At 38.0% G+C, this 16,948-nt stretch overlaps 1 protein-coding gene across 2 annotated transcripts; it reads left to right on the forward strand.

Moving 5' to 3' along the window:
• The first annotated feature begins 123 nt into the window (after positions 1-123).
• On the forward strand, positions 124-16,908 carry LOC104601340 (receptor-like protein 4). Of its 2 annotated transcripts, XM_010264623.2 has the most exons (9): positions 124-332; positions 419-1,465; positions 1,604-1,754; positions 2,413-2,484; positions 4,710-4,778; positions 6,380-6,448; positions 13,441-13,518; positions 14,854-15,059; positions 16,411-16,908. In XM_010264623.2, exons 1-9 carry the CDS (start codon positions 260-262, stop codon positions 16,515-16,517), a joined length of 1,872 nt encoding a protein of 623 aa, XP_010262925.1. In that variant the 5' UTR covers positions 124-259; the 3' UTR covers positions 16,518-16,908. The 2 variants fall into 2 exon arrangements, with proteins under 2 accessions (XP_010262925.1, XP_010262930.1); XM_010264628.3 differs by lacking the exon at positions 14,854-15,059 and having other exon boundaries at positions 16,411-16,572.
• The last annotated feature ends 40 nt before the right edge of the window (positions 16,909-16,948 follow it).

The following is a 16,948-nucleotide window of genomic DNA, read 5'->3' on the forward strand; positions in this document are numbered from 1 at the left end:
ACCCACACTCCATCCGGCCCCACTTTCCGTCCTCCCCCAGGCATGTACCACCAATACCAACTCACCGACTCATGAATCCAACAACTTCTCCCGCAAATCTCGCCTCACTTCCTATGCTCCTGAGTCCCTTGACTGACTTCCTCCCTTTCTCCCAATTTTTTCTGTTTTTAGTCCACCACCAGCACCAGAGGAAGACAATAGACGACACCCTCTCAATTCATGTCCAAACAAACACCAAACTCCAAAGCTAACAAGCGCCATGTCCCTCTTCTTCTTACTCTCTCTCCCTCTCCTCCTCTCCTCTCCTCCTCCTCTTAACCCCTACCCCTACGGTAAGCTCCCCCTCACTAACCAACTAACTCTTTAACTGTCTTAACTGTCTCTCTAACCCCAACTCTCCTCTTCCTCTGTCTCGCAGACACCTCGTATCGAATAGATTGCGGTGGCCAGACCAACTTCACCAACAACTTCAACGACTCATGGCTCTCCGACCGCTTCTTCACCGGCGGCTCTCCCTCCCTCGTCGCCGAACCTCACCTCTTCCTCCAGCAGCAAGAGAAGACCATTCGTTTCTTCCCCATCTCCTTCGGCAAGAAGAACTGTTACATCCTCAACGTCCCCAACGGCCGCTACCACTTCCGCATGTTCTTCGTCTACGATAATTACGACGGCAAGCTGCATTCCCCCAGCTTCGACGTCTCCGTCGAAGGCACCCTCGTGTTCAGCTGGCGCTCTCCATGGAAAGAGGATTTTAGCCGCACCGGAGCTTATTCTGATCTATTTGCCTTCGTTAAGGACGGAGAGGCCGATATCTGCTTTTACAGCATTGCCACTGATCCTCCCGTCATCGGATCGCTTGAGATTATTCAGGTCGATCCGTTGTCCTACGATTCTTCCACCACCGGCGATCATCTTATACTGATCAATTACGGGCGGTTGACTTGTGGTTCTGGTTCGCTGGGTTCGGGGCTAACCAATGACACGGATTTGTTCGGGCGTGGTTGGCAAACCGATGTGGATTTCCTCAAGGGGAATGGGGTTTCAATTAAGGCTATTGCGACCAGGAACAATATACGTGCGACGAACCAGGAACATAATTACTTTCCAATGCATTTGTATCAGACGGCGGTTACGGTTGTGGGTGATGGAGCATTGGAGTACGAGTTACCGGTGGACGCGAAAATGGATTACTTGGTTTGGTTCCATTTTGCAGAAATTGATTCGAGTATCACTGCGGCTGGGCAGCGTGTGATTGATGTGCATATCAATGGAAGGAATGTGAGTAGGATTGATATCTTTAAGCAGGTTGGTAGTTTCACGGCTTTCAATTGGCATTATGTTGTGAAGAACTTGAACAGCACAACTTTGAGTGTGAAGCTTGTTCCGGTAGCTGGTAGTCCGTTGATTAGTGGTCTTGAGAATTATGCCCTGGTTCCAAGGGATCTGGCTACTGTTACTGAGCAAGGTATGAGCATAATCTCTGTGAATCTTGAAAGTTCATTCAATCTGATCATATGCTATTTTTTGTTTAGAACTTGGGAAAAGTCAGAATTATTAGCATGGTCGCTGTACTTGGTTTTGATTAATGGATTTGTCTGTATAGTGACTGCTATGCGGGCATTGAAAGAATCGCTAAGAGTTCCTGATAGAATGGGTTGGAATGGGGATCCATGTGCTCCTCCTACTTGGGATGCTTGGGAAGGTGTTACTTGCCACCCAAACAAGGATAAGTCTGCCCTGGTGGTATCTCAAATGTAAGAACTTCCCCTTGTTTATTTTTCCCTCACAGAATCTGCCTCCCAGGTGGCATCTTAATTTAGCAAGTACATCCTGTTAGTAAGTCACTTTAAATGTAAGGTAACATGAACGTTGTAAAAATTTTAGAATTGCAGTTGCAGGAACTTATTTTAATACAGGAAGATAACTAGGAAAGGCACTTCAACCTGTGTCTTGGAGAAGAGTATTTTTGTAAACTAAACTGCAATATCCAATGCGTGGTGTGACTAGGAAAATAAGACCTGTATTAGTTTGAATAACATGCCCTAAACTGTAACAGTTTCACATTCTACTAATATAATGCTATTATTTTATTTCTTTGATAAGCATGATTGTGCTACCATTATCAATTGGAACTGGGGAAAATCCTGTATACACCTATAGAATGGTCACCAATTGATTAAAAGATTTTATTAATGGAGAACTTTCTTAAATTGTAAGTAATTAGGTTCCTCATGTATTTTTAGCTTAAACTATATGCCTTAATCATTATTTAAGTACACAAGTACTCATTGGTTAAGCTTGTTAGGCAGCTTTTTACACTTATGCTCCTTATAATAGTTCTTTTTTCTTTTCTTTTCTTTCTTTCTTTCTTTCTTTTTTTTTTTTCTTTCTTTTATGAACCAACCTCAACAGAGATCTTGGGAGTCAAGGCCTGAAAGGATACATAAGTGAGCAGATTGGCCTTTTGTCAAACTTGGTAAGCCTGTAAGTATCTATGTATTTGATATCTTATCATCCCTTATGTTCTATAGAAAGTATCAATGAATTTTAAATTTGGTAAGATACATCGACAATATCAATGTACTTGATATATTGCAAATCAAAGTTCATATAATGATGAAAACATCATATCTATGTTTCTCTAAAGCAAAATCCCATTTGGATGGATTCATTGCTAAAAGCTTTCATTTACTAGCATAGAGAAATTTCTACCTTCATTCTTAATTCCTGATCCCCTAGGGTTCCACAATCAGGGGTGGAGCTAGGGGGTGGCAGAGGGGAGCCATGCCCCCCTCCCAATGCCTTAAAAATTCCCACTATCCCCATGTAAATCCTACTTATGTTTTAACCTCCTATCCATGTTTATAAGGTTTTTCCCCTCCCTCGAATCCTTGTTTACTAGCTTTTGTGCCCCCTCCCCCCCAAGCTCCGCCGCATCATCCCTCATCTAGAGACATTTCTATAGGTTTATAGAAACCTGAGGTCTTCAAAATTTATCTCTAGAGAAACAGCCAATTTGGATGTAGTTATGGGTTAGGAAAATGGTCTGAAGTTTGTTTAGGTAGGAAGAATGGGCTTTTGGTTGTTTGAATGGAAAATATATGAGAAAACCTGTTTATCTAATACTGATACATTCCTTTATTGCACCAATAGGAATTTGCTGTGGTGAAGGCTTTTTTACATTGTCATTTGGGAATTAATCATTTTTAAGATCATCAAATTCTCATTTTTAGCTATGACACTCTTGACCTTGGAACTCTCAGATTATTTTTCAACAATGGAAAAAAAAATGATACCTTCATGCACTTGCTTTCTTCAGATTTTCCCCTTTAGAGTTCCTATTAGAATCTACAAATGTTGACATCTATCATTCTAATTCTTTATCGAGAATTGCATGGTCGGTTTTGGTGGTGCATCCCGAGTTTGAAGATGTGGAGAGGGCATCATTTACTTCTAATTTCTGAAATTTTTGTCATGTTGCCATTGGTTTAGGTTAAGTGTTTGATATTATAGACTGTATTGTTGTAAATAATTGTTTCATATTTTATTTTATTTTTAAACATGACTGCATGGACAAGTCATCCATTTAGGAGAGTCCACACAGACTGTGTGCCATGTCTGAATATTTTATTTCTGCGCTAGATCTTGTCACCAAAGTCTGTTTCTTACTCTTCCATGTAACAAGATTGCAACTAACATAAGTGCAATACTTTGAAATCAACCTCTTAAGTCATTGAACTAATCCAATTGGCATCTATATAGGTTTTAACCTTTGTGTATCCATTCTTCACCCATCCAGGGCTTAGGATGTCTTGATGCTTGTACATATTTCATTCTTTTATCAATTAATAAAGGTTGTTACTAATCAAAAAGAAAAAAATGTAACAGTACTTCAGAACCAGTGGCCTTTTTCATGGTGAACTGTTCAAATAACTCAAAATTCAATTTACAATATAAGATGAGTAGATCATGAATGAGTGCATGAACTCAATGAAAACAGCAACCACATGTGTAGTTCGGGTTGTCCAAATCTGGGATGCAAATTTACAATGCATAAAGATCAGCTATCACAAAAAGTGCAATTGGGGTTGTCAGTTATCTATAACCATCCCATCCTTCTCCTTAGCAGGTTGTGAGAAGTAAAGCATTTATTCAGCACTTCTCAAATCTAGACTGCAAATTTACAGTGAATAAAGAAAAGCTATCACAAAAAGTGCAGTTGGGGTTGTCCACAGCCATCCCTCTCCTTAGCAGGTGTCAGAAGTAAGGCATTTATTCTGCATTGCTACCTACATCAAAAAGGAAATCTTAGAGGACACTGCATTGCTACCCACACCAAACCCTTCTATCTTCCTGGTATCAAACAAAGGACTTTCCCCAACCTTGTTTCTCCTTCACCTGGAAAACAGTACATTATTCCCTTTTCTATAGAATAGTGCCTCATAAGTCCATTTGACTTGTTGAATTCCCCACAGCCACTAATCTCATTGTCACTTCACTTTGTTTTTTATTTTGTGATTTTTGTAGCTTTGATTTTTCAGTTTAAAATTAACATCTCTTTGTGTTTTTCTTGGTAATTGATATTAAAGAATTGTTACACATTAACTGTTTGTTAAGATACTCTGCTACTTCTTCATGCTCTAGTTTTGATTTTTGTTCTCATATCATGGAGTTTTCCAGTTGATTTTATTTGCATTGTTTCTCCACAGGAACTTAAGTTATAATTCTTTGCATGGTACCATACCCTCAGGACTTGGTCAAAAATATCTTACACGTCTGTAAGTATAACATGCTTCTAGTACTATAATATCTTTAAATTGGGCTTGTAGATTTGAAATTAACCTGAGCAACATGATGCAAAATACCTGATTTTCATTTAGGTTTCTGTGTTTTTAGGAGTTAAATGACTACGATAATATTCATGGCCTTCAATTATGTTTGGTAATGGGTGAAGTGACATTAACAGAACTATATGCTTTTCCTCCTTTTGTCCTGCAACCATAGAAAAGAAGGATGTTTGTGCTTGTTTAGCTTAATACTTTCATTTCTCCTATGAGCTTCATATTATCCATTTTGCCCAACTTCAACATAGATCATTACTCAATGTTGGTCCCAACTATCTGGGGTCTTGGGAGTGGTAGACCAAATATAGACCTAACCTTTGCCATTTTCCTTTTATGCAGTGACCGATCTAGATTCGACCAACATGCTCATGCTTGACACCTTGAGATTTTAGCATTACATCAAGCGATTCCCCCTTGTCAATTTCAATATATGTACTGCAATTTGAACTGTGAGACCTGGTTGAAATAGAACCACATCTTGTAGGGGTGTCATAGGGTTCAGTAGAGGTTGGGCTTACAAGAACCTTAACGAACCTAACTATATCCCAACTGGAACCTCACCCACTCCATGAACAGAGCAGGCAAGGGCATTAAGCATGGCAAGGAGGGTCAAGACTAGAGATTGGAAAACGTTAAGAAATAAAATAACAAGTTAAAAAGCAATAGGAAATGACATAAAGTGCTTAAAATCTATGACATGGCATGAGGTGTGGCATAGCCTGAACCCATCATGAATTGATATTTCACAACCAAAGCCTGGTCCTAACCTGGTTAGGGTATACTGAGCCCATCTGATCATGGGTTGATGGGTGGACGAATATGAAGATACATCTTTCTTGGGAAATCTTTGGTTTTACCAATTTGGTCTCTGGACCAATGCTTCTATTTTTGCTTCTTACCAACCTGAACTTTTATGATCTAGAAGTGGGTAACTTGGCCTTTAACTGATAAAATTGATCTTTATCACATGGACAAAACTCATCTCAAGTGATCAAACATCTGGAAGCCCATCTGCCCTGCCTGCTGCTTTTGGACTTCCTTTTTCGTTTCTTTCACTCTTTTGAGAACCCAAAGCATTTTTTTACAATATTCTTTTACTAGATTCAGAAATTCCACCATTATCTCTATGATTCCATTCCTCATCTAGTTATTCCCTTCCAGGTATAGAATTTTCATTTGGGATCTGGAGCTTTGTTGTAGCTAATGAAATTATTTTGTAGTGCAAAATGATCTTTCATATTATCATATAACTAAGACAAATTCTTTTTCTTTGAATTGGACTTTATAAGTTACCTCTAGAATTTGATCTCTATCTTGCTCTGACATTTTTCCTATTTGTTTGAAAGAATTCTATTACTTCCTCTAGTTTACCTATATGAAAAGGTTACTCAATTGGGCATATTGGGAACATGGTTCTTTTTGTTCACCTGGCATTCCAGGCGTTCTCTTAGTGGTTCCACAAAGTACAAAGTGACCCTGATCTTGGTTCTTGATCCTTCATTATTGACTATTAATGTCTTATATGGTATCTGTAGGGATTTGTCGAACAATTTTTTATCTGGATCAATACCAGATAGTCTTATATCTTCAAGTCTGCAACTCGTGTAAGTGGATTACTTATTTATAAATCCTTAGTTTAATACTTAAATTCTATTATCTAATAGTAGATTTAAACAAATGGTTAATTTATTTTATATCCAACTGCATCTACTGTCATTCAGTTTCCAAGTAAGATTGATAATGATAGATGTTTTGTCTTATATTTACCTTTATTATTTTTACATATGACATCTTATTTCAATTGATAGGGTTAGGTGATACTGCATAATTTTGGTTTTATCCAATTCTATTTTAGTTTTATATTTCTTGTGGTTCTTTAATATTAGCAGCAACTTTAACAGCTTTAATGATCATACTTTCTGTATAGTAATTAAAAATCCTTGATAAACTTGAGCGAAGTGGATGTATGCTAGCTTGTCAGTTTTAGATAATGCCATCTTTTGCTGACTTGCAAATTGGATACTAGTAATTTCCACATTTGACTTCATTATATTTCTATACAGCAATTTTTCTTTGATATTTATTAAATACTAATGTGGTAAATTTCAACTATAGTCCTCTATATCTCACAATCATTAGGTATGCTTCGACTCTAAACATTCATATTGCTCTATCTCTAAGTATAGAGCATGTGAGGAATAGAAGTACATGGAAATAGATCTCTCCCCCCTAAAAGAGACTGTTTACCTCCCTTTGCAACTGCTTGTCTGTATCTTGGACCTGGGAGTGGGTCTCAAACACCCTATCCCCCCCTTTTTTTTAACTGTTGCCAAGAGCGTATAACTCTTCTTGATGTTTCCATACAACTCACTAATCATGACATGGCTACCAGATTTTTTAACCCCACGTGGAGTATTCAGGATTGTCTGATTCTTGCTGCTTCTTTCTCCTTCCTTGTAAGGTAGCTTAACTTTCTTGCACCTCCAATGTATGGTTTGGTTAATTGAGACCAATCCAATAATTTTGTTCCATTTAGTTTGATAGTAGCAGTCTTAGTGTTTAGGCTGTCTCCGTAGCCCCCCTAAAAAAGAACCTGCCCTTGTATTCATCCTTGACTCCTAGTTACCATCAAAGTCAAATGAAAATTTTGCAGCAAGCATCATCTCCAGGCAATACATGATGCTACAAAGCTATCCACAAACTTCTTATCTTCGCACAACCAACTCCTATAGAGTTAAGATGAGTTTTTTTAATACTCATAAAAAATTAGAGGTTTCAAAATAAGTATGGCTAAAACAAAATATCTGCGATGTAAATTTAATAATAATAGGAGTGAAAGTTAGGACACAAATAGGCAATATCTGCGATGTGACCTCTTTCATTACCTTGGTTCAATGATCAATATCAAGGGAGAAATTTAGGGGCTTTTGTGCAAATAAACAAATTTCTGATCAAATTATGATTGCAAATGAATGTGTTGAAGAAAGGTCAAGAAAAAAAGGTGCTATGCAAGTTGGACCTAGATAAATCCTATGATTTAGTGGATTGGACTTTTTTGATAGAAGTCTTATCTTATTGTGGTTTTGGAGAGAGATGGTATAAATGGATCTAGGATTGTTTGAATGCTTGCGGGTACTTGCTTTTAGTGAATGGTACATTGGTGGACTTTTTTCTTGCTAGGCATGGGACCCTCTCTCACCTTTCTTGTTTACACTTGTAGTGGATGCTCTTAGTAGACTTATCTTAAGGGCTGGCTTGAGACAATTGGTGAAAGGCTGGAGAATTGGGAAAGACAAGGTGCTACTAACTCATTTAACGGCGCAGCTCTTTGAGATAATGCCAAGCTTGAAGATTAATTTTGATAAGAGTTGTGGGGCAAGGATTAATTTGGATGATAGGGAACTTGAGGCTGCTAACCCAAAAGAAGCTAGTTTTTGGAGTCTGGTAATAGAAAGAATTTTGAAGAAGCTTGATTGTTGGAAAAAAGAGTACCTATTGTTAGGAGGTAGAATCACTATAATCCAGTCAACCTTAGCTAATCTGCCAGTAGGGGTGTTCAAACCGAATAAGCTAATTCGGTTCGGTTAATTCGACTATCGGTTTGGTTTGGTTTTTATTTTCTAAAAAAAATCGGTTTTTGGTTTCGGTTCGGTTTGACTGAAATTTTCAACCAAACCGAATTGAAAACTGAATTAATGCTGTTATTTAGTTAAGTATATTAAACATTAATGTTTTATTTAATACTTTATGCTAATTAATTATTATATTTCCTAATGAACAATTAATAATAGTTAATTAAAACCTAGACTCATTATTAATTGTTTGTTAGTCATTAATCATTAATTATTTTTGAAAATGGCCAATTTGCCAATTCTCCATTGGCATAGGGCTTTGGGCCTATTTTAGCTTTTAATTAATAGTAGCTAATTAATTAAAACCATTGGGCTTTGGGGTCATTTTAACTTTTAATTAATAATAGTTAATAGTTAATTAATTAAAACCATTGGGTTTTGGGGCCAATTTAACTTTTCATTAATAATACCTATTAAATGCTTGTCATTTATGTGGAACCAAGGTCCAACCGAACCAAACTGAACCAAATTCGGTAGGGCCAGTTCGGTTCGAAAATATAATTCAGTTAGAGGAAATGGTAAAACTGAATAGTCAGTTAGGTCCTTGGTTTGAACCGAACTGACTGATTATACACCCCTATCTGCCAATGTATTATTACCTTTTAGTTTTTAAGGTCCCAGTGAGAATGTGCAGAAAGATTGAGAAGCTGATGAGGGATTTTTTGTGGGAGCCAGGGGAAGAGAAAAAAGGATCATAGAGTTAGTTGGGAAGTGGTTAGTAGGAGCAAGGTGATAGGTGGTTTAGGTTTAGGTTGTTTACAAAGAAGAAACCTAGCTTTGTTAGAGAAGTGGCTTTGGAGATTGCCTCAAGAAAGAGATGAGTTATGGACAAGGGTGGTTTTGAGTATACATGGGCTCTCGACCAATGGATGGGATGTTGGAGCACTGAATCGGGCAACTCAAGCTTCTCCTTAGAAGGCCATTAGTGGTATATTACCTTTTTTTTTCCTTCCTTTGGTCAAGTATGATCTTTGCAGTGGGGACTGGATTAAATTCTGGGAACATGCGTGGTTGGGTCCTTCCCCTTTAAAAAGATCAATTTCTGTCTCTTTTTGCCTTGAGCCATTTCAAAAATCAGCATGTTTCCTAATTCCTTGTTCCTTCTAGTTCTGCTAATGGCATCTATTGGGACTTGGGTTTCTGAAGGGGTTTAAGGGATTCAAAAACTCTTCACATCTTTAACCTGTTGCAACTATTAGAAGAGGTCTTCCTTAATCCTTCCAAACCTTATGGCCAAATTTGGACATGTTCCCCATCCGGTTCCTTTACTTGTGCCTCCCTTTTCAAGGCTTTGTCTGAAACTGATAATAACTCTTCATAACTTTTCCCAGTGAAGGGGGTTTGGTGTAAGCTTATTCCACCCAAGATTAGTGCTTTTTGTTGGGAAGTTGTACATGAAAAGATTAATACCTGTGATTTACTTCAAAAGAAGAGACCACAGTGGTCTTTATCCCCTCATAGATTTGTGCAAGGCCAACAGTTAGAACTACTATCACTTGCTAATTTCCTTTTCTTTTATTGCTTGTATTTGGGAATGGTTTCTCTCTTTATTTGGGTGCAGGTAGACTTCTCCTGATAATGTTCAGAGCCTATTTGCCTCAACATTCTTTGCATGGCCAAATAAAAGGGGTAGGATTATGTAAAAATGCACAAGGGCAGTGATTGTATGGAGTCTATGGACAATACGGGAAGAAAGGAATTTAAGGTTATTCCAGTACTAGGAAAGATTTAAGGAGGTTATTATTGAAACTGGTCTTGACCCTAGGGCATCCCAGTCATCTCCTTGGAAAGCTATCCATGGTGTTTTACCCTCATTTCTTCCGTTTATCAGACTTGATGCTTGTGCAGGGAATAAAGTTCGATTCTGGGAAGATGTCTGGTTTGGGGATGTCTCCCTCAAAGATAGATTCCCATCCATCTACTCTCTTTTGTTGAATAAAGAAAAAACCATTTCCTCTGTCTATCTGAATGGTAACTCTTGGGATTTGGGTCTGAGGAGGGGGTTGAGGGAGTCCGAAATGGGTATGGTTGATGATCTGATTGCCCTTCTTAATACTCTGTTCCTTGATCAGTCTTGCTTGGATAGTAGAATTTGGTCAGCCTCTCCTTCTGGGTTTTTCACTAGTGCCTCTTTTTACAATGTTCTTCTCCATTCATCTAACTTGACAGGAACCTTCCCAACAAAGGAGGTTTGATGTAACTTTGTACCCCCAAAAATAAGGGCCTTTTGCTGGGAGGTAGTACTCCAGAAAATCAGCACCTTAGATATGCTGCAAAAAAGAAGGCCAAACTATTGCCTTTCACCCCACGGGTGTAGCCTCTGCTTGGCCTGTGGCGAGACCATTACACACTTATTTATATCCTATCCTTTTGTAGCCTTTGTTTGGAATTGGTTTTCCTCTCTTTGGATGCAGGTGGACCCCTCCTTTGGATGTAGTAAGACTCTTTGATCCGAACTTCTTTAGACCTCCAAAGAAGAAGGGGAGAGCATTGTGGAGAGCAACAAGAGCAGCTGTTTTGTGGCGAATCTGGGAAGAAAGAAACAATAGGATTTTCCAGGGTTCTGAAAGATCTAAGGAGCAAATCATTGACTGCATATCTACCAAGGTCATTCATTGGCTTAAAGCATCCCCTTTATTTAAAGATTATTCAGCTGATGATTTGTTTAGAGGATGGTACACTGTGGCAAACCCTTCCTCATTGAGGTCTGTGTTAAAGGAGCAATGGATCCCTCCTGCACATCAATGGGTGAAGCTGAACTTCGATGGGAGTTCCTTAGGAAACCCGGGTCCCTCTGGGGTGGGAGGAGCTTTCAGAGACAGGGAGGGCAGACTGGTTGCACTGTATTCAGGTCTGATAGGTGATGGAGACTCTTTGAGAGCAGAGATTTTGGCCTTGCTACAAGGTCTAAGACTGGCTAAACAATGGGGCTTACACCAGATTGAGGTAGAAGGGGACTCTAAACTATTAATTGGGTGGTTGCAGTCACATAACTTGGGGGCCTGGGTACATCGACAATTCATGAGGGAAATAAATTGCTTAGCAAGGGAGGTTGGGGCACTGTTCAAGTGGACAAGGAGGTCAGCGAATGGACTAGCCGACACCCTTGCAAAGCAAGGAACTTTCAGGGAAAACTTGTTTTGGGATGTTCTGTAATCAGAAAATACTTTTCTTGGGGTAAACACCCTTGACTGGGTGGTGACAATGTATTCTCTTTAAATGTCTAATGAAAGTTACCATTTCTGATAAAAAAAAGGTTATTATTGAAACTGTTTTGATCAGACTTCAGAGTGGCACATTGGTTAAAATCCATGGACACCTTCTTTCATGTCTCAATGGATGATTTGCTTGGGAAGTGGAAGGTAGTGGCTGAATCGTCTTCTAGTAGGTTAATAACTAAACCAACCTGGTGTCCACTGGATATATGCTTCATGAAACTCAATTTTGATGGAAGTAGTATGGGCAATCTAGGACTTTCAGGCGTAGAAGGTGTGTTCAGAGATGAGAGAGGTAATGTAATTTCTCCTTACTTAGGACCAGTTGGTGAAGAAGACTCTCTTAGAGCAGAGGTGCTGGCTGTGATGGAAGGAATACAAAGAGCAAGACGGTTAAACATCAGAAAATTAGTTGTTGAAGGAGATCCAAAACTGGTGGTGAGTTGGTTGCAATGTGATGGATCTGAGGATGTGGGTCTTTAGCAGTCTAAAAGAGAAATTTAAATGGATAACAAAAGACATGGAAGTGAAGATTCAATGGGTAAAGTGTTATGCTAACTCTATGGGCACAGTTGCAAAACAAGAAGTTCGTTGGGGAGAGACAAGAGTTTTTGTCTCTCAATGACTTTGTGTGTATTTTTTTGATGAATAACTTTGTGTGTATTTTATACCTTTTGTATCTTTTCTTCTTTTAAATTTAATATAAATCCTGCAGTCATTGATAAAAAGGGAGAAATTGAGGATGTTGCTCATAGAATTAGAGCATGATGGGCAAAATGGAGGAGTGCATCTATAATCTTATATTATGTGATAGGAGAATACCGTTTAGGCTAAAAGGAAAATTTTATAAAACGGTTATAAAGCCAGCAATATTGTATGGACTATGGAAGCAGAGTGTTGGCCTGTTGGGCAGTCAGGAAACATGATGTCCATAAAATGAGTGTGGCAGAAATGCAAATGTTGATATGGATGTGTAGAAAAACTAGAAGGGATGGGATCAGAAACGTATTTATTTTAAGAAATCTAGAAGTAGCTCCAATAGGGGATAAAATGAAGGAAAGTAGACTAAGATGGTTTGGGCATGTGCAGAGAAGATATATATATTAATAGTGAGAAGAGAGGATCTGTTACAAATTGAAGGGGGGTTAGAAGAACTAGGGGCAGACCAAAAAGATATGAGCTGAAATAGTGAGATGATTTAAGGGCCCGTGATTTAACAATGGATATGGTATTGAACAGAAGGAAATGGTACTCGTATTCAATTGATATTACTTGCTCGTGGTTTTACATTCTCTAGTGGTTTTTCCTTTTTGAAAGTTGCATAGTGTTTTAATTGTTACACTTAGATGAAATTCAACAGTGTTGTTTACAAATTTGCATATTATGTAAGTTTGCATGGATGTATGCTACTTTATTTGCACCATATCTTATAGTTGGGTACCAGGACCTGCAAATGCTATGGTAGATGGCCTTGCCAAACAAGGGGTCAATAGACAGCAATTATATTGGGGGATGGTTGGGGACCCAAATGTAAGCTAACTACTGTTGAACTAAAAAAAGGGAGGGAATGGGACTTTAAGGGTCTACTGTCTTTGGGGTTGTTAACTATCTCCGTGATTAAGCAATTCTTTATTCTTTCTTATAATCAATAAAAATTTTGTTACTTATCCCAATAAAATATACCTTATTTTCTCAAATACATTATTTAATCATTTGAGCTTGTACATTACATTGTAATTTGTGTTTCAGGTTATTAAATGATAATGAATTTGAAGGACAAGTACCATATGAACTTTACTCAATTGGTGTACATGGTGGAGCCATCGAGTATGTAATGTTATACTCTATTATCCATTTTCTGAACTTTTTATTTATTTGGTTTCCATGATAACGCTGTTTTATATGTTATTTTGTACAATTATTGTTTACTTTTCTTTACCAAGTTTTTTTATATGATAGAAGCCAATAAATGCATAAACTGTTCTCCCTCAATGTCAACATAAGATTATAGTGATTCACTTTGTTTCTGGACCTGGTGGTCTATATCCATGCTGAACTAGCTATTCTAAAAGATTGTGAGACTAAGCTGTATTTGAATCTTGATATACTTAGCTTCAAACACTCAACACAATACATTGAGGCACAGTAAGATCTATATACAGAACACCCAATAAAATTATAAAAACTGATACAAAATGAGGACCAGATATGACTACCCAAGAATGTATATTCTGAGATCTGCCTAAAATCCTCAACTGACAACCATGACCCAAATCTGCCTGCCATACATTTTAATATCTTTTATCCTCTTGTGAACTCTTATTTTCAAAAATATTCTTGTTTCTTTCAGTCCATACAGACCACATTATTGCAGCCGGTACAATTGTCCATGCAAAAATTCCTTCTGTTTAGTCCTTTCCCCCACCAGGCTTCCAGGAACTCATTGATTGATTTGGTTGCAGCCCGTCTCAGGTTCAAAGCCTTGTAGGAATGAGGTCATATTTTCTATGCAACCTGGCAGTGTATGAAGGAGTGGTCGATCATGTGTTCTTCCTGATTGTGCAAGACACAGGACAAATCCTAAATATTTATTCTCCTCCTAATTAGACTGCCCTTGGTTTAACAGTTACCTAAAGCTTCTGTCTACCAGAAAGCAAACTTTTGATGGAGCTAGGGTCTCCACACAATTTTGGACGGGAATGTGATACTGATTTTCTCCATGAGGTGCTTGCAAAGGATCTATCAGAAAAAACAGCCGCCAGACTCCCACTTCCACACCCTACCATCTTCCCTTTCTATGTTTAGCTGAGTATCTTGGAGCAAGCATAAGAAGCTGGTAGCATTCTCTACCTCCCAATCCTGAAAATTCCTGCAGAAATGTGGTGTCCAAATAACAGTGGCTCTCCTGATTTCAAATGCTGAGCAACTTTTTGCCTCTTTATCTTCTGCAATCAAGTAGAGGTTAGGTCCAGGAATGAATTAGAAATGATCTGTATGCATGCATGCATGTATTAACACGTGGTTAGACTGGGTTATACCTTGCAATATTTTTATCTGCACCATATAATCATGAAACTAGATTATTTATTGTATTGATGTTCAGAAATGTCTTCTTTCCATTGCTACATCTCTTATCTGGTGAATTTTTGTGTTCCCTTTCAGTCTCTCCCGTAACAAAGGCTTGTGTGGCGTACCTTCTCTACCACCATGTCCTCTATTTTGGGGAAAGGGAGGTTTATCAACTGGTGGTAAAATTGCAATAGGTCTATCATGTTTGGTTATTGTCATATTATTCCTGGTGATATATATATTCTGCATCAGGAGGGGGAGAAATGATTACGACTTCTCTCTTCCTCAAGATCTTATTTGTAAGTGTTGCTTAAAATAATATAAGTCTGTCAGCTTTGCCTTTGTTTTTCGTGTGATATTGTTTATTTATTTTGTTTGTTTGGAGCACTAAACTACTTTGTTTTCACATGTCTTCTATGTACTGGAAGCTTTTTTTTTCACATATTTGATATGAAAGTAGAATTTTATAATATATTAATGATGTAAGATGGGTAGGTCCTAATGGATTCAGTGGTCTCAGGTCTCAGAGTAATGACACAAAGGGATGAGTTGCTGCTTTAGGAGAGTTTTGAAGATCTCTAAGCTGTGTAACTTGACCTATAAGGTTTCTAAGCCAGATCCAGAAATCTGTTGGTTTCACCATGGATTAATAGAATTTGTGAAAATCAAGAAATAGGTCTAGGAATGGAATTTTTTTCCATTTAACTCTGTGTGGAGACATGTTGTTTAGGGGTTAGAGTGGGATTTGGCAAATTAGAAGGGTTGGTTAAGATCCTATGGATATGGAGCAAACGGGAAAATTAAGTTAACTATGGATTCAAGTTTGAAATTTACCTACCAAAAAAAGTTGAAAATGACAAAGTGATCTGAAAGAGTAATGCAGGTAGGTTACGGAACTCCTTTTATTGGGTTTTGGTGGTGATTATCTGCAATTTATAGATTTAGTAGAGGCCATTATGTTTCCATATATTAACTCTTTATTATATCCCCAATGGGAATAAATAAATTATTTAAAAATTATTCATCGCTGAGATGGTCATAGAACTAATAAAATATTGATATGAACAATTTGAATGTCATTTAGGACCTATAAGAAATATAGAACCCAACAACACAAAGTCCTTGTCCTCAAAGAGGCTTGGCTATGCCAGTGATGTATTTTTGGAGCCTTTTTATGTAAAAAGAGGCTTCTAGTAGGATATCCAGTCCACTGGTCTTTTGAAAAGTACAGAATATAACTGAAAGGTACAGACTCATTGGCCAAACAAGTTGTTAGTGGACAAACACTGCATGTTTGGAACCTTTGCCGCCTAAATTTGGTTGTTTTTAATTAATGTTTTCCCAATAAAGAAAAAAGGAAGTTGAATAGTTGTTATTCTCTGTCATTTGTGACATATCTTCTTTACCTTTTGATTTCTAGGTATAAATGTTAGTGTAACATTAAGCTTGAAATGACAACTTGCAATGCTTTCCTGTCCATTTTCATCGTGCAAAAAGTTATAAGGCTTTATAGCATGCTTAACTTTGCATGGATTGTTTTGTATAATTCATCTGTGGATACCATAGTGATATAGCTTTGCCAATCTTGTTCATTGGGAAACTTATGTCTGGTGTGGTTATCAGCTGAGCTTTATTTGGTTCTTTCTACAGCACTTGCAGCAAAGAGAAATAGATACCAAAGGCAGAAGTCTTTGATGCTTGTGGAAATGGGGGCGCATAGTGCCAATGGATTTCCATCTACCGTGAATTCCCGTTAACAGACTTCCTGATAGGAGAGGATATTGAAATTGAAGCACATAGTCACCTGCCCACCACGAGTTCCTAAGGACACCTTGAGTGCCATGATATGCATGCTAAGGTCAGGCATCACATAGTTCCCATTACTGAGGAAGTTTGGTTGCTGAAAGGCGAGATTTTATATGCTTTCACAGGAGTCATGCTTCTCTTCAAAATTTCTGCACCTCCACAGCAGGGGACTAGAAAGCGAAGTTGTAAATCAATGCATCTCAGGTTATTGGGGAAATTCCCAAGCTGTGCATTGGATGCTCCCATATATCATACCCAAATTTTGGCAATCCATAAACATATTGTGTTGATTTGAATCTCAAGAAATACAAAAACACTGAATGGTATTCGCTTGTCTTGTAACTATCCATTTTCCAACCTCTGCAAATACTGTGGTTAGATC

Source organism: Nelumbo nucifera, chromosome 3 (genome assembly GCF_055504915.1).
Source record: "Nelumbo nucifera cultivar China Antique chromosome 3, China Antique-T2T, whole genome shotgun sequence".
NCBI lineage: Eukaryota > Viridiplantae > Streptophyta > Magnoliopsida > Proteales > Nelumbonaceae > Nelumbo > Nelumbo nucifera.